The sequence below is a fragment of the Solanum pennellii genome, chromosome 7, assembly GCF_001406875.1.
Source record: "Solanum pennellii chromosome 7, SPENNV200".
In the NCBI taxonomy this organism is placed as follows: domain Eukaryota; kingdom Viridiplantae; phylum Streptophyta; class Magnoliopsida; order Solanales; family Solanaceae; genus Solanum; species Solanum pennellii.
In genome coordinates, this window is record NC_028643.1 from 2,694,887 (window position 1) to 2,718,884 (window position 23,998).

General features: G+C 33.0%; 3 protein-coding genes and 3 non-coding genes across 7 annotated transcripts; 3 read left to right on the plus strand and 3 right to left on the minus strand.

Moving 5' to 3' along the window:
* The first annotated feature begins 430 nt into the window (after window positions 1-430).
* On the plus strand, window positions 431-9,353 carry LOC107026127 (putative chloride channel-like protein CLC-g). Of its 2 annotated transcripts, XM_015226986.2 has the most exons (8): window positions 431-950; window positions 1,680-1,880; window positions 2,307-2,484; window positions 3,920-4,182; window positions 5,930-6,199; window positions 6,301-7,429; window positions 8,633-8,803; window positions 9,053-9,353. In XM_015226986.2, the coding sequence occupies exons 1-7, from the start codon at window positions 760-762 to the stop codon at window positions 8,765-8,767; spliced, it is 2,367 nt and encodes a 788-aa protein (XP_015082472.1). In that variant the 5' UTR covers window positions 431-759; the 3' UTR covers window positions 8,768-8,803; window positions 9,053-9,353. The 2 variants fall into 2 exon arrangements, with proteins under 2 accessions (XP_015082472.1, XP_015082471.1); XM_015226985.1 differs by having other exon boundaries at window positions 8,633-9,336.
* A 2,649-nt stretch (window positions 9,354-12,002) lies between these two features.
* LOC107026314 lies at window positions 12,003-13,710 on the plus strand. The gene has a single exon (XM_015227223.2). It carries the CDS (start codon window positions 12,264-12,266, stop codon window positions 13,464-13,466), a length of 1,203 nt encoding a protein of 400 aa, XP_015082709.1. The 5' UTR covers window positions 12,003-12,263; the 3' UTR covers window positions 13,467-13,710.
* A 4,405-nt stretch (window positions 13,711-18,115) lies between these two features.
* LOC107025565 (defensin-like protein) lies at window positions 18,116-19,243 on the minus strand. The gene is made up of 2 exons (XM_015226345.1): window positions 19,122-19,243; window positions 18,116-18,405 (listed from the first exon to the last, which is right to left on the minus strand). Exons 1-2 carry the CDS (start codon window positions 19,183-19,185, stop codon window positions 18,239-18,241), a joined length of 231 nt encoding a protein of 76 aa, XP_015081831.1. The 5' UTR covers window positions 19,186-19,243; the 3' UTR covers window positions 18,116-18,238.
* A 1,977-nt stretch (window positions 19,244-21,220) lies between these two features.
* LOC114078166 lies at window positions 21,221-21,424 on the minus strand. The gene has a single exon (XR_003579709.1). It is a non-coding gene; the product is annotated as a U2 spliceosomal RNA (small nuclear RNA).
* A 1,217-nt stretch (window positions 21,425-22,641) lies between these two features.
* On the plus strand, window positions 22,642-22,730 carry LOC114078142. The gene has a single exon (XR_003579687.1). It is a non-coding gene; the product is annotated as a small nucleolar RNA snoR114 (small nucleolar RNA).
* A 299-nt stretch (window positions 22,731-23,029) lies between these two features.
* On the minus strand, window positions 23,030-23,225 carry LOC114078156. Its single transcript, XR_003579697.1, has one exon. It is a non-coding gene; the product is annotated as a U2 spliceosomal RNA (small nuclear RNA).
* Between the last annotated feature and the right edge of the window lie 773 nt (window positions 23,226-23,998).

Here is a 23,998-nt window from a genome sequence, read left to right on the forward strand (position 1 = left end):
CAGGAATAATTTGAAGAGAGTTATCTTCCGTCACCAAAATTGGCATAAAAAATTAGGAATAGATAAATAACACATAAATTGAGGGTTATGCGGATCCTTAGACATATACGAAATGGAATAAGATGGACCAAGCTACTCATGAATGTAACCACAATTAACATCACTACGGTCGGGCTATCGAACACGGGTCAGAAGTTAATTACGGGTCAAACCAATCTGCGAACTGAGCGAACTCCCCTTACATGCAATGATGTGGTGGTAAACGTCTCATTCTAATAATTCAATGCTCTCTAAACCGTGCGGGAAGGTTTTCCATCACACGGCTCACCAACTTGATCTTCCGCTGGAACCGTATGACCGAACAGGCCTGGAAATTAACTAATAATATCAACTAATTTCACCATTTTAACCACTAAGAATCACTACAACAACAACTATCTCCACCATCACAATAATCACCACCACGATTACTCGTCACTAACACCAACCATTATAATCACTACAAACACTATAAATCATTCCTACCATCACTAACGAACAAAAATATTTCATTTTTATCATCTAATAATAATTTTATTTTATTGTTTAATTTTTTTTATTTTAATTCATAAATTCAAAATTAAATATCTTAAAATCTTTTTTCTGGGAACTCAAATTTTCAATCCTTATAACTCCACTTCTTCTTCAATGTGTAGTAACTGCCATCAAATACCAGCTCCTTTCATGCCCTTTTGAACTCCTCAGTCCCCACCCCTATCAATGTCCGTACTAATCTCTCCAGCTCTACTCAATGGTTCATCGTCGCCGGTGCCGGCGACTGATACGGAGGAAGACGAGGAGTCGCTAACTCATCCACTGCTCAACAGCCTCTCTCGATCAGCATCGAACAACACTTCTCAGGTCGCTATCGTCGGCTCTAGTGTCTCCCCTATTGAAAGCCTCGATTACGAGTACGTCTCTACTTTTCTCAGTTGCTATTATTTGTGTATACGTTGTAATGTATTGTTTAATTTACAGTAAATTAATTGTAACGGAGTTCGGGGCTAGGAAGATGAACTCCTTCGTTATTTGGTTTCAGAAATGGATTTGTTTTGATGCTCTTAGGAAGAGCTCAATTGTACCTATACAGAAGCATATAATTCATGATATAATAGTTGCTCTATCATGCCTATCAGTTTTTTAGGGGTAGAGAGTTCTGTGCTTAGAAAATCTCGGGATTTAAGTAATCATCTGGTGCTTCATAAGCGATTTCACTTAGAGAATATGGGAGGTAGGAAAGAACACTAAGATATTTCACAAAATAGAGAAAAAAATCACTATTTACTTTTGTGAATTAGCTGAAGACTCATCCATTTCTTTGGTAAGTCTATGTCTAGTGGGAAAAAATAGATCAGAATGTTGATACTTTTGTGATGATTACTGTATTTGAGCAAATATATAAGTATTGTTGGGTGAAAAAAACAAAGGAAAGGTAGAAATATATGCTTGGAAGCTTGGAGTTAAACATGATAAAGAGTGTTTTCAATTTCATTTTATTTCTAGTTTTGAAGTTCCTGGAAGGAGATTTTGGTTTTGAGTTCGGTATATTTTTTGGTGGAAAATGTTTCCTTGTTCTTTTCCTTTCTCTGATTAGAATGGCAAATAAAAGAAGCCTAATGATGGTGTTTGCCTGGTTGAAGAATCATGGAGAATGATTATTTTAAGCAAGATTGGAGGCGTGGAGAGAAGATACAAATATTGCAGTACGTATCCATGAAATGGATGATGTGCTTTTTCATTGGATTGCTTGTTGGCCTTGTTGGTTTCTGTAACAATCTTGCTGTTGAGAACATTGCTGGAATGAAATTTGTGGTGACTTCTGATCTGATGCGTGCGAGAAGGTATACACTTCTCTTTCATTTTTAGTTTTGATGTATAATACCCTCCTACGACTTTGATTGTTATGTTGAAGTTACTTGAATTTTATAATACAAACTGATATCTGCTGCAATTTCATCTAATTTTTGTTTGAAGTTCTTTTAGTTGAAAGACATAATCAATTATTTGTGCAATTCTGATATTAAATGTTATTCTTTGAGGTTATTGACTGGAATTTTATGGTCATATAAAATATAAATACATGTATATGTTATGCATATGTTTCTGAGGGTAACTGAACTGTGGAATATGGAAATAACCCTGTTCTGTGTTCTAAATTTGTAGAGTGTGGAATACTATGATTTCTTTTGTATTTATAAATAGAAATTACTTCATGTACTTGTATAAATATGTTTTTGAGGTGAATGACTCTTGACATGATGCAACAGGTATACAATGGCTTTTCTTGTATTTGCTTCTTCCAATTTCGGACTGACATTATTTGCCGGTCTAATTACGGCTTTTATCGCACCAGAGGCTGCTGGTTCAGGTATACCTGAAGTTAAGGCTTACTTGAATGGCGTAGATGCACCAGCAATATTTTCGCTGCGGACTCTGTTTGTCAAGGTAAAGTGACCTTGAATTGCCTTTTCATATAGATGCCTTTTTTCTCGTTATCCCAATTTTACATTTTATTTACTAATGTTTAGTTCTAGTGTTGGTGGTGTATTATGTGTTTGGGAATGATTGCATGAATTAACGACTATGTGATTGATCAATAAATGTGATATGTGGATTGCCTTTCATACTACAAAAGTGAGCTCATAGAGGATTTCCTTATTTTTTGGGGTGGGGGGTGGGGTAGGGGGTTACTTTTATTTTCATATTATAAGGTGAGCAGATTCTGGTTTATGGAACCTCTCTGAGGAAGGGGTAAGGTCTGGGTACATACACTCTACCCTCGCTCGACCCCACTTTGTGAGACTGCATTGGGTATGTTGTTGTTGGACGCTCGAGGTTCAGATTATAAGTCAACTGGTTTGGACACAAAGCACCTTTTTTAAAATGTGAAAATCTAGAGCTCCCTAAGAAACACCCAGGCTTTACTGTTATTTCCTACACTGATATTAGGTGAAGCTGGACCTGTTTGTTATTTGAAAGAGAATCCTGTGCATGCTTAACCTAGTGATACATACATTTTTTCCTCCTCATCCTAGTGCTTCATAAATGCTCACTGGACAATGCTTGGAAGCAGCTTGATCTCTGACCTCTGACATAAGCTCTTATATTTGTTCCATGTAAAAACATTTCGTTCTTCTAACTTTAGTTTCAACTATCTTCTGAAAGTTGTCTAGAAATGTTGTCCATTCGTTTTCCAGAACAGACTTAAACTGCAGCTAACACTGTTGTTTTAAACTGTTCATAACATTTGGGAGGTGTTCTACCTTGGGTTGTGGTGAAGTAATGAATTATGAGCTTTTAAATCTGCAAAGTCAATCAATTAACTATTTGTTCCATGTAAAACATTTGGTTCTTCTAACTTTAGTTTCAACTAACTTCTAAAAGTTGTCTAGAAATGTTGTCCATTCGTTTTCCAGAACAGATTTAAACTGCAGCTAACAGTGTTGTTTTAAACTGTTCATAACATTTGGGAGGTGTTCGACCTGGGGTTGTGGTGAAGTTATGAATTATGAGCTTTTAAATCTGCAAAATCAATCAATTAACTATTTGTTTCCCATAGACGATACTTCCTTTTCAATTTAACCATGGGATTGTCTACTGTTTCTGCATGGATATTTGAATCTTCCATTGCGTTTATGATTATCTTATCTCACATCTGTGCATAGTTGATAAAAGATTTTTTGAGTTTTGCCTCTTTACTTCCCTAGGTAGAGGTAAGGTCTGGGTTACAATCTACCCTTCCTAGATCCTACTTGTTAGAATATATGCGATTTGTAGTCGTTGTATCATATTTTCTGTCTGTCTTTCCTCTATTTCTCTGTTTCGAAGGCCTAGTGCAACATGTTAGAGTAAGAGCCTTACTTAAAACTTTAATGAACAGATTGTTGGCAGCATTTCTGCAGTATCAGGATCTCTGATAATCGGAAAAGCAGGCCCCATGGTTCATACTGGTGCTTGCATTGCAGCACTAATGGGTCAAGGCGGGTCACAGAAGTATGGATTAACTTGGAAATGGCTGAAGTATTTTAAAAACGATAGAGATCGACGAGATCTTGTAACATGTGGATCAGCTGCTGGGATGGCTGCTGCTTTCCGAGCTCCTGTTGGCGGTCTGTTGTTTGCTCTCGAAGAAATGGCATCTTGGTATATCTAAAATAAATAAACATGCTTTAGGCTCTCTTAGATGTTTGATACGATGCACAACTCAACAACGATATACCAATTGTATTCCCATGAGTTGGGTCTAGGGAGGGTAAGATGTACTCAGACCTTACCCCTACTTTTGTGGGGTAGAGAGGTTGTTTCTAATAGACCTTTTGCTCGAAGGAAGTGTAATCTGAGCAAAATCGAAGGAATTGTAAACACAGCAAGATAAACAAAGCAAATGAAGCAACAGGTAGTAGTAAAAATAGAGAATAAGATACTATGTGAATACATAAGATTACTTTTTAAGGAGAAGATGAGACGAGGAGATTAGACCCCTGCCTCTGCCATGTAAAAATACCATGATACTCAGCCACCTACTACATCTACCCTAATCCATGACCTCCATACCTTCCTATATAGAGTCATGTCCTCAACAAGGTGAAGGTGTGATATACCCTTTTTAATCACCTTTCCCCATTATTTCCTAGACCTACCCTACCTCTCCTAAAACCTGCTATAGCCAAACTCTCACACCATCTTACTTGTTTTTTTGTGCACCTCCTCTTCACATGCCCGAACCACCTCAACCTCACTTTCCTTATCTTGTCTGCCAAGGAGGCCACTTCCACCTTGTCCTGTATAACTTCATTCCTAAACCTATCCCTCCTAGTATGCCCGCACATTACGCTCAACATTGATATTGAAATTGACTTCACTGTCCGATAAGGACTTTTTAGATTGCCTTATAATTGGCGGTCTTGCACTTATTCTTGTAAGTTATAATTTGTCTTTAAAGGATGGAATATCTAAAGCAGTTATTGTAGTCCCACAAAATATGTGGTGCATGGACTACTTGAATGGTCAGGTTGGCTCTTGGGAGAGGATCTGGTCTTGCTAAATAGCCTATATGTTGACTGTTGATGATTGAAAATTATTAGAGAGAGAGAAGTTTTAATTATTACCACCTCTTTTCCATATTAATTGAATTTTGAGGCTTTTTTCATTGCTCAAAATAATTGAAGGTTTCTTCCGGTACTCCATACTTGAAATATGCTCCTTTTATTTATATAATTATATTAAATTTTATCATTCTCAATTTTTTTTTGCTATTTAGTTTTATGTTTTTTTTTCCCTCTTCTGTGGCTTTAGATATTTGTTAGCAAGTGTTGCCTTAAATCCAAGGCCAAAAGCATATTGTTGAAGTGATTGATGCTGTCGTTTAATCATTATTGTGTTTTGACCATAAGTTGTGATATTTTTATATTCAGCTCCCAAGTGGAGACACTATCAATGATCTCTGAAAGCCGATTAGGCAATGGGGTTGGTCCAAACTCACTTTTGATTTCTTGAATCGTATTTTGTTCAACATACTTAAGAGGAGATAGTTTTGCCTGAGCTGATTTTGCTGGATGTGAACTTCCTGTAAAGTTGAGTCTTAATGGGTGTCTAAATGGTAAAGGAATGGTCTATCAAGGGAACAGTTATTCATAAGTAGTTATGTGTGGACTTAAGTGAGTAAGGTTTTCTTTCCATGGAATAGATGGCCATGCCAAGTCAGCTTTTGGAGATTAGACAATTTGAAAGTTCCCTTTATCAGGTCTCTCATCTCTTATATATTGCACATACAGTAGTAGATTGATGTGATTGATACTGAAATATGGATTTTGGTGTTTGGTGTGATTAAAAAGGATGCTGAAGTTTCCCTTTTTGTTTTGACATTGTACGCACTTCCTTTGTGTTGCAGGTGGAGAAGTGCTCTATTGTGGAGAGCCTTTTTCACTACGGCTGTGGTTGCAATTGTACTTCGTGCTTTGATTGATGTTTGCTTGAGTGGGAAATGTGGACTCTTTGGTAAAGGAGGTCTCATAATGTTCGATGTCACGTCAGCTAACATCGCATATCAGATCTGGGATGTGCCTCCTGTTCTTTTGCTAGCAGTTATCGGAGGCATATGGGCAAGTTTGTACAACTTTTTACAGGATAGGGTTCTGCGGATTTATAACAGAAATAACGAGTATGATCTCACTTTGGCTTTTAGATTTTCAGATATTCCTTGCCTTTTCAAGGCATGATAAAGTTAAAGCTTTTATGTGGCTTCTTTTTCATTTTTTTTAGGAGAAGAGCTGCTTACAAAATAGTTCTGGCTCTTACAGTATCCATTTTTACATCTTGTCTTCTTTTTGGATTACCATGGTTGGCACCTTGCCGCCCTTGCCCTTCAGATACATCAGAACCTTGCCCCACAATTGGACGGAATGGTAACTATAAGAAGTTTCAGTGTCCTCCAGGTCACTACAATGATCTTGCCAGTTTATTTTTTAACACGAATGATGATGCAATCAAGAACCTTTTCAGCAAGAACACTGATGCCGAGTTTCACCCTTTGTCAATGCTGATTTTCTTTATCACCTGTTTTTTCCTGAGCATCTTTAGTTATGGGATAGTCGCACCTGCAGGTCTCTTTGTGCCTGTCATTGTGACAGGTGCGGCTTATGGTCGTTTTATTGGGATGATTTTTGGTTCGCAGTCGACTCTTAACCATGGCCTATTTGCTGTTTTAGGTTCAGCTTCCTTTCTTGGGGGTTCTATGAGAATGACAGTTTCCTTATGCGTTATTATCCTAGAATTGACTAATGACCTCCTCTTGCTACCTCTAATGATGCTAGTTCTTCTTATCTCCAAAACTGTAGCTGATGCATTTAATGGGAATATATATGACCTCATAATGAGGGCGAAGGGTTTCCCTTACTTGGAACGTCATGCTGAACCTTACTTAAGACAACTAGCAGTGAGTGATGTGGTCACAGGTCCACTCCAGCTCTTTAATGGCATTGAGAAAGTTGGTAACATAGTTCATGTCCTCAAAACCACTGGGCATAATGGCTTTCCAGTGGTGGATGAGCCTCCACATTCCGCAGCACCAGTTCTATATGGTTTGGTACTCCGCGCACATCTTGTTACATTGCTTAAGAAGAAAGCATTTCTTCAAAATCCTGCACCTGCTGGAGATGACGCTTTTGAGCAGTTCTCAGCCGATGATTTTGCAAAGAAAGGTTTAGAGCATGTAGACAGAGTGGAAGATATACAACTGACAGATGAAGAGATGGATATGTTTATAGATCTGCATCCTTTTTGTAACACTTCGCCTTTCACTGTTGTAGAGACTATGTCCTTGGCGAAGGCTCTGATGCTCTTCCGAGAAGTTGGTTTAAGGCACCTTCTGGTAATACCCAAGGTTTCTGGGGTAAGAACTGTTTCCTCATCTTTTCTTTTTCAATGATATACTCAGAAGCTGTATCTTATTCCTAAAAGTAAGTCAACAGTTGATAAAAGATACATTAACATGAGTCCGGAGCCTAAAGGTACAAAATATTAATAAAAATTCCAAAACGGTATATAAAATTTTATATTAACCAAAATGGTAAAATCGCTGCACCAACAGCGACTTACCCCACCGGAAAAAGCAAAATCGCTGCCTCTGCAGCGATTTTGCAAAATCTGATTTTTTATTTTAAAAAAAATGAAATCGCTGCCTAAGCAGCGATTTATAAATTTTTTATTTTTTTTTAAAATAAGGAAATCGCTGCCCCAGCAGCGATTTCAAAAAAAAATTTTAAAAAATAATAATAATTTTTTTTTTAAAAAAAAAATTAAGGAAATCGCTGCAGGGGCAGCGATTTCGAATTTTTTTTTTTTTTATGAAATCGCTGCTCCCAGCAGCGATTTCCTTAATTTTTTTTAATTTTTATAAATCGCTGCTTAGGCAGCGATTTCATTTTTTAAAAAATAAAAAATCAGATTTTGCAAAATCGCTGCAAAGGCAGCGATTTTGCTTTTTCCGATGGGGTAAGTCGCTGTTGGTGCAGCGATTTTACCGTTTTGGTTAATATAAAATTTTATATACTGTTTTGGAATTTTTGTTAATATTTTGTACCCTTTAGGCTCCGGACTCACATTAACATAACCTGAAGGATAAATTACCCAGCTTTCTGCACGCATGTTTCAGTGCATTAGTTTATGACCTCACTAATTGTTTATATTCATTCATTCATGAAATTTTGCACCAAAATCTTGTTCTTTTTAGGTATTTGATGTGAAACAAATTGTCCATTAGTTTTTTTTAGACAACCAAATAGGTTCAATAATCAATACCTCTCTGAATCAGCATTACTTGTGATTTTTGAGTTCCCATTGTCTTTTTTATTTTTACATTTTGAATATCTTCCTGGTTGCATCAACTGGTCAACGTCGCATCATCCACAGATGGGATTAAGTATGATCTGTTCCCTCACAGCTAAAATTTCTTTTGCTCTCCCTATTTCATCTACCATGTTGATTATACAACCGTTGCTTGTTGGAACCAAACATGCTTTCCATTTATTTTCCTGATAAATGGTTCATCATCTTCTTGAACTGAATCAATAAATTGTGGTTCTCTTGTCTGCAGAGGATACCTGTTGTGGGGATAATTACGAGGCATGATTTCATGCCAGAACATGTGCTCAGCTTGCATCCATCCTTGGCTAAGAGCAAGTGGAAAAGATTAAGAGTCAAATTACCTCGCGGGGTTAAAATCATTTAGAGACTACGTCAACGTTCTAAAATTAGTCCTACTGAGGTATGTGAATAGAGCTGTGTACAACATGATTGCAATATGCTAGGTCGTAAAGCTTATTCTTCCCTAATATTTCTTGTCAATCCTAAGGGTGATCTTGAGATGGATTTTGTATTTGTTTTGCCTCAATTAATCAATTCGGTTAGAGTTGCTCCATTCTTGGAATAAATCTCTTCGTAAATGGAGCTATGATGTTCCACAGTTTGTGTTTTGATCTTCTGTAATTTTTCTTTGCACTTGCCATGATGACAGGTTTAACAATCTGTTGAAAATTAGAGAAAAGTGCCAATTAGAGCAAGGGCAGGGCGAATTCTTTTTTTTTTTTTGTTTTTTAATTATTATTATTATTATTATTATTTTCTTTCTGTGGGATAAGGCTTTGCCAACCCTGTCACGACCAAATCCCATTGCATGTATTGTTCGTTTTGGCCCAACAGACTTTGTATATTTGTTCATTATCGAGATGAAAAAATGTGTGTACATGTAACCTTGTGTCCTCTTCACTTCTCTCTAATTTCGATATGAGATTCATCTAAGATGTAATATGCACCCCTCTTGTCCTTCTCGTCGGCCCATCCTCCGTCTGTATACCATCCTTAATACAATATTGTAGAACTCTTGCTTTTCATATAATGTGGACTTAATTATGCATTTTTACACATAGTGTGCCATATCAATGGAGATTTGATACATTTGATTGCAAAATGGTACATAATAAATGTGTATGGAAAACAAATGTTATGCTAAGACACCATTGTACCATTACTTATTTGTGCGTGTCATCGTTGCCTAGGGGCATCCTTGACTCCTTATGCATAGCCTATGCTAATCTTCTCTACTAATTTTATAATAAACATGTATTTAATTATACTCGTGTAATCTAATGTGAGAATTTTAAAAATAAATCCATAAAATTAGAATTTGCCTAAATTATTATACTTTTTAAGTTCACTTTTACTTGTTCAGTATTTCAAGATATATTTTCATTGTACTTGTTTTTTAGTATATAAAAAAAAAGAAGTTTTTTCCTATTTTACTTTTAAAATTAATTACTTATTCCAACATATCATTTCTCAAAATTTAAGACTTAAAATGAATTTTGTGATAGACGAATCGTATTAATCTTTTAGGTACTTATAAAATCACATTTTAAAGTGGACAAGTAAACTCTAAAAGTGAATAGAGGGAAAACTATACATTTAAGCAGACAATAGATTAACATGCTTAAATTAATGGGAATTTTTTCAAAATGTCAATATTTTAGCATTTAAGAGGACTCATTAGCAACAATTTCAATATTTAGTAAAAATGTTATTTTAGTTTGTTATGTATCTTATATATGTTTTTATTATTTATTTTTATTTAAAGAATATAATTATTTAATAACAAAAAAGAGAAAATTAAGGGGGGAATGTTTCAAAAAAAGGCAAGCATCCTTAATTTTCTCATCAGTTACATTTTCAAATAAAATTTAAATTTTTTTTTTCTCCAAAATTTTTACCTTTTTAAAATTATATTCATTCCACAATATATTCTATTTATATTTATTATAGTTTTTTATTAGTTTGTATTCATTCCAATAGGTATGCCGAATTTATCTATATAGTCATTTAAGAAATATATTTGTATTTTCATATATTTTTTCCCTATATAGTTATTTTTTTCTTCAAAAATCCTGTATATATTCATTTCAATATGTATTTTATTTGTATTTCTATTTATTCTAGTTTTTATTTAGAATTTTGTATAATAATATATAAAATACAAAAAATTAGTATGATGAAAAATTGTATGAAATATAAAATTGAAAAGAAATAATTGAATATTTGGTGTACTCATTCTTAAATAAAATACATAACTAGTTGACATACCTTTAGAATAAATACAAATTAGAAAAAAATGTCAAATTCAGTTGACATACCTTTATTAGTTTGTATTCATTCCAATATGTATGTCAAATAAAATGTAGCTATTTAAGAAATACATTTGTATTCGTATATATTTTTCACTGTGTATTTATTTTTCTTTTCAAAATCTTGTTTCCTTTTCTAAGTCGTATTCATTTCAATATGTCTATTATTTGTATTTGTATTCGAATACAAATAAACTAATAGAAAGTTGTTCTTCTTATAAATAAAATACATAACTAGTTGACATACATTTGGATGAATACAAATTAGGGACAAATACAAGATTCATAAACCATGCAACATGAAATTTTTAATAAATACAAATATTGATAGTATACATAGTGATTTGAATACAAATTAAGAAAGCATACCAAATTCTAAAAAAGAACTATAAATACAAAACAAACTAATAGAAAATTGTTCGACAACTATCCGATCTTCGTCGTCTTTTTCAAGATCCTCACGAGTAGACAAAGATTCTACATTTGCGTTCTGAATTTGAGGAAGGTTTTGCACACCAATGAGTCTTGTAAATGTTCTTACCGTCTTTCTTCCCTCATTTTAGCAGCAGATCATACATTATACACTATTTGTTAAGTAATAAATAAATTAAAGGATGAAAAATTACCAAAAATTGGTTGATTAAGATGAATACCTCTAGTAAACCTCTTGTATTCAGCCATTGGAGAGTAAATCATAACGAAAATTGAAAAATATAAACAACANATTTTTTTAAGATTTAAACAAAAATAAAATTAGAAAAGAAATATGAAAATAGGATAAAGATTAGAGATACCTTAATCAAAGGGATTCTTGTTGATTCAATTTTGGATTAAAAAAACAACCAAAATATATGGCAAAAAAATATTTGCAACTTGAATGTTGGAGGAAAATCAGAAAAGATAACCATGAGAGAGAAAAAAAATTAAATGGGAGAGAGAATTAACAATTTGAAAAGATAAATATGAGAGAATGATTTTTTTAAAAAAAAAGATATATAGAATTAATTTAAAAAGAGAGATGAAATATGAAGAAAATTGGGACACATAAATTTTTTAAAATAATGACATTTTTGACATTATTGCTAATATTTATAAAGTATGGATATTTTCACTAAATATGTTATTTATTTTGACTAGTTTACTAATTTTTCCTAAATTAATTACTCTATAAAATTTGGCTATTATGTAAACAGCGGTGCTTCAAGCGGCTATTTGTGCAAGTTAGTCTTTACATTGGGCCATCATTTGAACATGAGCAAGCCCAATTATGAAAGCCCCAATTAGAGGGCAAATCTGTTATTATCCATTCACGCCCAGAAAAAAACTCTTCGAGTAGTTAGCTCGACGCCGGCGCCGTCACCGTTACCTCGCCGGAAAATTAATATACATACAAGTATAACAAGTGATAAAAGACTAAGCGTGAACTTTCCGGTACCTTGAGGAACTTGAAGGTGATAAAAGTGACCAAATTTTCAGGTGGAAGAAGCTTAATAAACGGTCTGATGAGCTGATCCAGTGTTATTCAACCGAAAATCTCTGCAACTAATACCAATGGAAGCATCGCCAATTCTGGTATGTTCAAAGCTACCATCCTCGTTCGGCTGTAATGTATCAAAACAAAACATTTTTTCTTACAGACCTCTCCACAAACAGTTGGTGAGCAAGTTAAATCTTGGAATACCCAAATCCCACTTGCGTAGTTCCTTATCAATTTCTATCGGTGATGTCAATTCTTCTCCTTTACGGCCATATATTGGTGGGTTTCGATCGTTGTTACTGCCAGTGCAGTGTTCGGGTACATATTCAAACTCAACAGAAACAGATGGTCCAAAAAGGGTATTTGAAAGCATAAAGGGGTTATCTTTGGAGTCAGTGAAGATGGGGTTTTCTCAATTGACTCCGTTTAAAGTGTTAAAGTGGGGCTTGGTGTTTTCTGTTGCTATTGCTGCGTCCAGATGGACGATGAATGTACTTGTGAATCCATTCTTTTGGATGTATTTTAGTATGACATGGTTATATTGGCCATGGTTGGTGGCCATAAGTCTTGCAAGTTACAGTCTTTATTGCTTAAACAAGCATTTACGTGGGGAAGCAAATGTATTTGAGCAATTTGCAGTTGTTACTTCAGTTTTCACTTGGCTTACATTAGTCCCACCAGCACATTTCAATGGTTTTCTTGAAGGCTGGCCTGTTGTGTTCTTTTTGGTGTACCATTATTTCTTTTTCTTGAATGTGAGCATACGAAAACGACTGTATGGTGATTACAACCCAAGAGAGCATGACCCCAAATGGGATATTAGCCTTCCCAATTGGCAAAAGCTGTTGTTTTGTGTTGGAGTTATGGCTGGTCATTGGTTTGCAGCGTTTGAAGGACCAGAGTTGCATCTTATCCCTGGTGGATGGAGCAATATGGGTATTTGGGGTTTGATTGCGATGACATTGTTTATGCAATATCATTCCACATTGTATTTAGCCAAGTACTCAGAGAAGGTGGTTGTGCCTACTGCTGTCGTACAGTTTGGTCCGTACCGGTTTATTCGCCATCCTATTTATGCTTCAACCATGCTCTTGTTTGTTACTTATTGTATTGCTCTTCGGGCGCCTTTGAGTGCTCTCTTCATTGCTGTTGTTTGCTCAGTGTACTATGGGAATAAAGCTAAGTTAGAGGAAAGTTTGATGATAGAGAACTTTGGTGAGAGATATATGGAGTATGCAAGTAAAGTTAGATACAAGCTTATTCCTTATATTTATTAGTGCAAGTCGTCGTGAGTTGCATAATGTTAGTGTAATGTGGAGAAGAGAATGAAAATATGAACACCTCAATTGGATTTTGTTCTGTTGTTTCAAATGTAGTCTCCTTTTGTTGTTCTTCGTTGTCGTGATTTCCTTTTTATTGAACTTGTGGGTTACATACTCAAGGCACTTGTATCCACCATGGTGAAGCATATCTGTATTGCTTGTTTCCATTGTTTATGCAATTCTTCAATAGCTTGACAGATATAATATCTTCTGTATTAAATTCTGAGGATATAGGTTTTAGTATTCACTATGATCGGCAGGTTGTGCCTTTATGACATGTCAGAAGACTTGAGAGAGTTGGCTTCCTCTCCATTGATTTTCTTTAGCAGTACATTAACTCAAATAGGTTATCTTTTTCTTGAAACATATATATACATATAATTGAAAGACATTAAGCCAGTGAGTGGCACATCTCATTGTCTGTAAATCCTATTTATCTTTTTTCCTGTATTTTCTGTTTCTTTTTCTCTCGACTGTTCTACTATTCTGGTTACGCCTCTTCCTCTAATAAATGCCCAACATCTCCATGTTTCCCCTTCTTCTTCTTTCGTTTCAAGGACACCCTCTCTACATCTTGTTTCTCTATCTCATCTCGAAAGAGTTGTATGGTAGAAATTACTTTTATTGCCACCCGTCTTATTTTGATGGAGGAATATATAATATGGTAGAAAGAAGTAGAGAGAAACTAGAAAGAAACTTGGCTGTAACGTTGAATTGATTTAGGGAAAAATTCTCCTTATCAGTTGATAAGACAAGGATACTTCTTCTCCACAGTATGCTCCTCGCCACCAAGGTACATTTCCTCTTTTTCTTCTGAGATTCTCTAGTTTTCATTCATTTTTGGTTAATAACATTTCTCTTGATGTTCAATTTCTCGATTTGCTTCTTGATTTTATGTTAATGTAGAATCAAAATTGCATTTTTTTGTTAATTTGTCGCCCACTGAATTCTTTGGTTCTTTCAGTTTCATCCTTTTCGATTTAAAGTCTCACAAAGTAACTGTTTAAGCTCAAAAATGAAATTAGGTAAGTTAGTGTTTTTGTCTTTCCATCTGACTTTCCTATGTTACTATCATGTTGGTTCTTGAATTGTATGCTTTTGGTCTTGCATTACTATCATGTTTGTTTTTGAATTGTATGCTTTGGTTGGATATTTTTTTCAAATCCATATCTTATAACAGTAGTCTGCACCATGCGAAGAAAAGCGAGGCCTTTTTTCTTTTGCTGTGTTAATACACTTTCAAGTTCCACTGGCTAAGCACTTTTTTCCTTCCAATACTCTCTTTTTCATAGTTGATGTATTTCTTTACTCCCATGAAAATAATCCATCTGTGGTGGTATTCATACTAGGAGTACATTATTTAACCGTGTGAACTCTTAATATGTTCTTCAGTATTCATTTAGGTATCAGTCTTTTGCTCTGGTACGAACCTTCATGGCTGTAAAAACTGTCTTATCAGAGAAACTTTGTGGACAAACTTTCTCCTGTTGTTGCAGATTTATTCGAGAAATTTTGTTTTCAATATTGAAGGATGATGAAAAATTTGGCCTCAAATGGGTAACTTTTGTATCTAAATCTTGTAACGGCGGTTCATTTCATTTTTCTCAGCCATGCCATTTTACAATCGTACTCAGAATATTACTATTTTAATGCTAGGATGTCACTGTTTTCCCTGACTAGCTTCTACTTCAGATATACAAATACAATGATATTTTATCTCGCCTTATGAACTCTTTGTAACAAGTATACACATACAAGGTACTTCTCGGACCATTTCTCCGATATTTAACCTATTGCTTTTGTGAATTCTTATGGAAAGTGTCGTTCCATTTTGTCTTGCTTCAACTTATTTGTGTCTACTATGCATGTCCTGTTGGTCATTTAAACTCATTGTTGATTTTTGTACATATGAGGTACTTAATAACAAGTGTAATCTATGTTACTATTGTTGATATTTTTGTACTTTTTTCGTGTATACACGAAAAAGAAGTAAGATTGATTGATTCAATAGCCAAATCATCTGATTTATGTTAATGTTCTTAGTATCTTTAAGTTTTTACAAGAATCTACCTTTTCAAATAATTGAGACTGATTATTTGTTAATTTGATGAGGTTATTCATGATCGCACGATACACGAGCAAATTAGCTAGTTATCCATGTTTAGATTTTCCTGGATACTACCTTGCATATTCTTCCCTTTTGGTAGATTTTGCACTGATTCCTTATGACGTGCTATCTTTCTTCTTGGTATTTGGAATTGTTGCATTTGAGCCGAGGGTCTTTCATATCCAGCCTCTCAACCTCCACGAGATAATAGTAATGTCTGCATACATTCTACCCTCTCCAGGATATGTTGTTGTTACCCTGCGTATTCTGGTCAATAGTAACTGTTGATCCTGATTTCTTGCCATGGTCGTGTTTACTTTTTGAATATCAATGCCTTGTTTGGTTGAGATTTTAGCTTATATCCTCTCTCTGTGTCTAGAACGGAATTCCTGAGGCACGAGTTAAGTATATAGTTGATAGCTCTTTCTTTCAAGTGAGCCTCAATACTTATGGATTCTCTCATTGTAGGCGTGCAAAACAACAGAGCCGCTGTTCTTCGGGGTGATGAGGTGGACAATTACTACTTTAGCTTCAAAGGAGCATCTTTACATGAATCAATACTAACTCCGCGATCAACCTTTTTTCTTGAGTTGCTTTTGAAGTAATTTTTTAGGCTTTGAGATTTGCTAATATGTTTTGAGTTAGACAAATGGCAAGTCTTATAGATATATAAAGGCGAGTTTAGGATTTGAAGACGATTGGGGTACAACTGAAGGAACGATCATAAAATAGTTCACTATATCGGCCGGTGGTCCTGAACATTAGGTGTCGTTTGGTTTGAGATATAATAATTTCATAATAAAATGTAAAACTATTTTGTTTCATATTTAGTTGGAGGTATTGGTAGCCCTTAAATTATTTATCCCATCATTTTTATCATAGTAATGAAATGAGTAATCCCATATACATTGTGAAATAATAGTGGAATAATTTATATCGAAACTTATCCAGAAATTAAACAATTTTAGGATAATTTTGTTTCCAGCCAAATAATTTCAATATTTTAGGGTGCTTGATAAAATATTTGATCCTTTTTTCGGTATATATATATATATATATATATATATCATACATAAATTTCATAGTGTAAAGATAAAATATATATATATATATATATGTATATGTATATATCATTTACATAAATCTCATAGTGTAAAGATAAAATATATTTTATCCTTAAAATTTCTATCTTCCGGATACATTAAAAAGAGTTTCTCGAATATATCATAACATAAATGAGATACATTAAAAACTAATTCGGATGCAATATAGAATAAACCAAATACACAATATATAACTTAAATAAATTAAATACTAATTTAGATACTTTAATATGTAACTTAAATATATTAAACACATTAAGAAAGTAATAAGAAATTTTAAGAATTTTTAAAATTAAAAAAGATATTAAAAATAAATAGAACATAAGATGTATATTTCAATAATTTTTCATATATATTTTGCCACGGATCCAATAAAAAAGTGAAATCACTTCTTGTGGATGCATTGGGAGTGAAAAACGAAATATATATATATATATATATATATATATTATTCTCACTCTCAAAAGGTGTTTTATCACTCTTATTATATCGAAAAAAATTAAAATTAAATTTAAACTAACATAAAACAATAGACCCGTAATATTTTTTATAAATTTTGCTTCAATTCGCTCCGTCTACCTAACCATAAAACGGTCTCAACCCGTATAGTATTAGATCAACTCGAGATACTTTATGCACCGAGTTATCATTTTACGAAAGCGATCACTGAGTTCAAGAAGATATATTGGCAGTATTCTTAAAAGAGTTTCGTGCAACTTCTTCTTACAAAAAAGGCATTCGGTTTACACAAAACCTACAAAAATTGCCACTCACATTTCCCATGATTACGTGGCATACAATGGACTAATCTAAAATTCTAATTTAATTTTTTTATTATAATTTTTTACATAATATATTCAAAATCATAAAATTCAAAGACGTTTGATATAATTTAATACAAATTTTATTTTAAAAATATAAAATTCAAAAGCTTTATTTCTTTTTAAAATTTTATGTCAGATCAAAACATGATACCAGAAACACACGCACACAAAAAACTTAAAAAGGAGGAAAATGAAAATAGGAGACTAGTTTATATATAAAATAGTTATTTAACTTGAATAACTAAACACACACTATATATATATATTATTATACATAATAATCTGTCTATTTATTCGATTTAAGATAATTTTATATGATTACTTATAAATTTCAAAAAGATCGATTGAGAATTTCGAAAATTTAAATAATTATAATTTTTTTTTGTCATAGGTAGAGACTCTTCCCTTGATTAACACGTGTCCATCTTGATTCAACATTTGGCAAGAGGATAGAATGCATGAACATAAAAATGACATTCAACAAAACATATTATTATTATCATTATATCGCGAATCTGTATATATCAAGTCAATACATTTTAAATACAAGATATTTATTTAAAAAGAAAATAAAATAACAAAACATACAACCATTTATATATATGGAAGTACGTGTTTTATTGATAGATCATACACTTTAATTCAACAAAGGGTAAATTAAAGCGATCGTTCTGAAAAGATTATTTTCTTCTATTAACAATTACGGGTGCAAAAGCAACGTCGACGAAAACCGCGACAGTTGCCACCCGTGAACCCTTCGGTGCGGCAAACGGAACCACAATTGGTATCGCTAAGACAATTCCCTTTGAAATGATGGCTCTGCGACTCGCAAGTTCTTGCTTCTACGCTTGTTATTGGTCCTGTATAATAAAAAACTCGAAATATTATTTTTATATTATCAGATCATTTTTATTTTTAAGTTACACGTATTTGTTTGTATCATTTAGTTTCATTTTGGGTGTTTGATTTGGAAAACAAAATTTAAATAGAATTTTGAAAAAAAAGTCTATTTATATCATTTTTTTTAAATATTTAGCTCATTTCTGTCATTTTCGTTTGAGAAAAATTCATACGCGTAATTATTTATTAAATTTTAATTCTGTAAAATCATTTTTTACATATCGTTAATTATAATTCCATCACGCGTCATTAATTAAAGAAATAAAGCTCAAATACATCATTAAACTTTTAAAAAAAGCCGTCTATACCTTCGTTAAGAATTTGACTCATGTTCTGTTTGAGAACAGACTCATCCATGTCATTATTTATTAATTAAAAATAATTTTAACTTTATAAAATTATTTTATATACGTGATCAATTATAATTCACTTATGGGTTAAATATTTTTTAAAAAAGAAAAAAATTCTAATATGTAATTGCACTTTTTTTTTTAAAAAAAAACTCATATATATCATCTATTGTTCAAAATTTTGCTCATTTATATTGTTTAAGTTAACAAATCAACGACATGCATGAATAAGTCTTTTCTAAAAAAAATAATTTAAATAACTCTTTTCTCAAAGTTCGATAATATAAAAAAAATACGAATAAATTGATAAAAATAGAAAGACAAACCAGTGGCCAAAAGCAGCATAGCTACAAGGAAGAAAGTTGCAAACAAACGAAGGGAGTTCCCCATATTTAGAGAGAGAGAGAAGTTTAGAGAGAGAAGGGAGAAATAAGATTTAATTTGAGAAGTTTATGAGTAAGCTAGAACTAGAAGGGGCCTTTTTATAGATACTTAGTTGTTGGGGTGGGTCGGGTCGGGTCTGATCGGGTTAAAAATATCACACGATTTGTTTCGGTTAGGGTTTGGGAAACCCTGTTCAATTGGTTTGGGTTTTTCATGGTTTTTCATGGCTAACTTTGATCCGTATGGGTTCGTGTAACTATTAGAAATAATTTTTCTTTAATGAAAAATAATGTAATAGAATATGATTTTCTTTTCATTTTTTATTTTATCAACTTTATGAAAAAATACAGCGGTGATGGAAAACAAAATCTCACTAAAATAATGAATTTTTTTCTAATTTTTTTGTATTAATATATATGTTTTCTCTTATTACCAATTTAATCAAAATATTTGCAGCTGAATATTTCTCAATGGAGAAAAAAACAATTTTTTATTAGTGATTATATCGTGTCGAATTACTATAAATATTATTTTTGGAAAATTTAACTTAAGTTTAATATAAGATATTATACTTATAAGAGCAAATGCTATATTTGATCTTATATTTTTATTTATTGATTTAAAATATTTTTAGGGTGGCACCTTGCTGGAAGTATATAATATGAAATTAGGGGTGTGTAAAAATTGGACCGATTAATAAATCAAATCGAATTTTTTTTACTGATTCATCATTATTTGGTTATTAGGTTAATAGATTTTTAATGGTGTTATAAAAAAACTTATCGGGTTATCGATTTGGTATCGATTTTTAGTATTGGGTAAACCAATAACCCATTAAGACGATAGTAAGGTACATACTACTATGCCCTTCATAAATATTAAATATTAATAAGTTAACATAACTAGACGCTATATCAGTACTGCATACAACAATCTAAACACTTCACACGTCATAGTACTTCTAGTTCACATCAGAAGTTCCATATTATGTTTTGATTGTAACATGTTATTATAGCCTTTGTACTACACATCTACTCTTATTGATGTAATTTCTCATTGTATTTCTTGTTTCATTGTATCAGAACATTTACAGCTGATTTGCTTGTCTCACAATCTCGTGCCACATTGTTAGAGAAATGAAAAGTCATAAATTTATTTTATATTATTGGGTAAATTGAAAATCGATAAAGAACATCTTATTGATTTAGCATATTCAAAAATCAAAAACTCATAAATCGAACTGATAATACATAAAATCGAACCGAATCGCACACCCCTTATTACTATAAATATTTTCTTTGGAAAGTTTAACTGAAGTTTAATATAAGATATATTATAAAAGCAGATACTACACTTGATCATACATTTTCAATTTATTGATATAAAATATTTTAGGGGTGGTACCTCTTTGCTAAGTACGGAAGATGAGACATACTCCCTCCATTCCTTTTTATATGTCATCCTTACTATAATTAATTAGTTGGTTCGTAATATTTATCATTTCTTAAAATTAATGCATAAATTATAGCTATATTCTTTCTCTTTATCCTTATGAGTTATTAATCTTGAAAATAATAGTCCTTTGATCAAACATACAAAACTAATATGGGGTGAATAAGAGTAGAATAGTAAACTTGCTCACGTAAATCTAAAATAATGACATATAAATAGAAACGAAGAAAGTATTATAATTATCTAAGCACCAGTGGTCTCGTGGTAGAATAGTACCCTGCCACGATACAGATCCGAGTTCGATTCCTGGCTGGTGCAATAGTTTGATTGCCATGAAGATAATTGTGCAAATGTGAACTTGAGTCTTTCACCATGTCTGAATGTTAAGATGACAAAAATAGCACATCTGAGCCACTCCTTTTTCCATTATTATTTTTATTGTCGTTAGAAATTACAATATGGGAATCGAATTATTATATGTTTGTCATTATTTTTAATGTCGCTATAAATTACAACATGGAAATCAAATTATTATATATAATATAGGATCACCATTTATGAACACACAAGGTTTTTAGAACTAGAATTGGTGGGGTGTGCCAGGCCAAGGCAGTAGTGCAACACCTAGCCGACACTTGAAGATCTCGATAGCAAGCTACCGTGATGAACCTTCCCCCCTTCCCCCTAAAAAAATAGAGTTAATATCGTGTGAGTCGATGACTCACATATCAGATATTAAACTGATAAGAACAGATACTACACTTGATCTTAGCCAAAAGGCCGAGAAAGGTATGATTTTTCATGTGTTATTCCGGACTATTTCATATGTCACTTGTTGCATAAAATCTCTCTTTCTAGTCAATGTGGGACTATAAAAATGTATAGTTTGTTGCCTACGTAACATTTTTCACAGTATCGTATCCATTTTTGCTCCGAAAATGTTAAAAGGTTAATAATAACTTCAGAAAAATCGTAAGAACTAATATCTTTGTCGTGAATCTCGAAGAGTTTCCTTCAACAAAAAATTGAAAGAAAGGTTTACAATTAGAATTAGTGGGATAGGTCTTTGGTAGCAAGCTACCGTAATTGACATTCCCCTCATATTCCTTAGTTATGAATAACATTGAAAACTAATAAGAAACACAAAATTATATTTTATTGGGTTAACAAATTTTTAATGGTGTTATAAGAAAAACTTATTCGGTTATCAATTTGGTATCGATTTTTAATATGGGTAAGACGATAACTCATTAAGACGACAGTAAGATATTACTATGCCCTTAATGAATATTAAATATTAATAAGTTAACATAATTAGACACTAGATCAGTACTCTATACTACAACCTAAAAACTTCACACGTCATAGTACTTCTAGTTCACGTCAGAAATTCCATATTATGTAACATGTTGTAGCCTTTATACTACATCTACTATTACTGATGTAATTTTTCATTATATTTCTTGTTTCACTACATCAAAGTATTTACAATTTTTTTGCTTGTCTCACAGTCTCGTGCCAAATTGTTAGAAAAGTGAGAAATCATAAATCTATTTTACGAACATTTTCTTATTGGGTAAATTGAAAACTGATAAAGAATATTTTATTGATCTTGTTATTGATTTAGCATATTTAAAAGCCAAAAACTAATAAATTAAACTGATAATACATAAAAATCGAACTAAATTGCACACCCCTAGTTACTATAATTTTTTTTTGAAAAGTTAATATAAAGATATTATATACTAATAAGAGCAGATACTTCATATGATCATGCATTTTCAATTTATCGGATATAAAATATTTTAGGGGTTGCACTTTGCTGCTAGTACAAAAGATGAAATATACTCCCTCCGTTCCTTTTTATATAACATCCTACTATAATTAGTTGGTTTCTAAATAGAAACGAAGGAAGTATTATAATATCTAAGTACTAGTGATCTAGTGGTAGAATAGTACCTTGCCATGGTACAGACCCGTGTTCGATTCTCGACTGGTGCAATAGTTTGAGTGCCATGAAGATAACTGTGCAAGTGTGAAAACTTTGGGTCTTTCACCATGTCTGAATGTTAAGATGACAAAAATAGCACATCTGAGCCACTCATTTTTCCACTATTATTTTCAATGTCGTTAGAGATTACAACATGGAAATCGAATTATTATATATTGACTCTGGCCATAATGTCGTTAGAGATTACAACATGAGAATCGAATTATTATATTTTGGTCACCATTTAACATTGGTCTCAAGATTTTATGAGTCATGCTAAAATGTAGTTCAGTATCTGATTTTATTTTAATGCATTGGATATGAGCTTTTATGGATGAAACAGCCCAATATTAGAAGGGACAAATTGTGTGCTATTGTGAACCAAAAGGTTTTTTAGAACTAGAATTGGTGGGGTGAGCCAGGCCAAGGCAGTAGTGCAACACCAAGGCGACTCTTGAAGGTCCCGATAGCAAGCTACCGTGGTGGACCTTCCCCCTCAAAAAATAGAGTTAATATCGTGTGAGTCGATGACTCACATATCAGATATTAAACTGATAAGAACAGATACTACACTTGATCTTAGCCAAAAGGCCGAGAAAGGTATGATTTTCCATTTGTTATGCCGCACTATTTTTCACAGTATCATATCCATCTTTGCTCCAAAAATGTTAAAGATTAATAATAACTTCACAAATATCGTAAGTACTAATATCTTTGTCGTGAATCTTGGAGAAATTCCTTCAACAAACAATTGAAAGATAGGGTTACAATTGGAATTAGTGGGGTGCGCCAAGCCAAGGTACGTAATAAGGCAACACCTAGGCGACGTTTAAAGGTCTTGATAGCAAGCTACCGTGATGGACCTTCCCTAGTGGGGTGCGCCAAAGCAAGGCAATAGTGCAACACATAGGTGACGTTTAAAGGACTTGATAGCAAGCTATCGTGATGGACCTTCCCTAGTGGGGTGCGCCAAGCCAAGGCAATAGTGCAACACCTATGCAAGGCTTAAAGGTTATCAAGCTACCGTGATGGACCTTCCCCTCATATTCCTTAGTTGTGAATAATATTGAAAACTAATAAGAATCACGTAAATTATTTTTCACGAATTATTAAAGATATGTCCAATTAATATATAGCACAAATTGAATCTTTTGATCCTCTAGAGATTTGAGAATGTTGAGTATGACCTCATAGTTTCCAAAAATTGATAAGTGATAATGTGAAGTAAGCATTTACAACTAAATTTAGCCAACACCATAGCATGCTTGAATGTTTCAAATAGAGTTAATATAAAACAATAGGTTTTTAGAACTAGAATTGGTGGGGTGAGCCAGGCCTAAGCAATAGTGCAACACCAAGGCGACTCTTGAAGGTCCC

Bases quoted from the DNA above. Each gene is read 5' to 3' on its own strand.
- LOC107026127 (XM_015226986.2), top strand. From the start codon at position 760: ATGTCCGTACTAATCTCTCCAGCTCTACTCAATGGTTCATCGTCGCCG. The intron at 951-1,679 runs GTACGTCTCTAC...GCCTGGTTGAAG, and splicing joins ATTGAAAGCCTCGATTACGA to AATCATGGAGAATGATTATT. The intron at 7,430-8,632 runs GTAAGAACTGTT...TCTTGTCTGCAG, and splicing joins TAATACCCAAGGTTTCTGGG to AGGATACCTGTTGTGGGGAT.
- LOC107026314 (XM_015227223.2), top strand. From the start codon at position 12,264: ATGGAAGCATCGCCAATTCTGGTATGTTCAAAGCTACCATCCTCGTTC.
- LOC107025565 (XM_015226345.1), bottom strand. From the start codon at position 19,185: ATGGGGAACTCCCTTCGTTTGTTTGCAACTTTCTTCCTTGTAGCTATG. The intron at 18,406-19,121 runs GTTTGTCTTTCT...TTTATTATACAG, and splicing joins TATGCTGCTTTTGGCCACTG to GACCAATAACAAGCGTAGAA.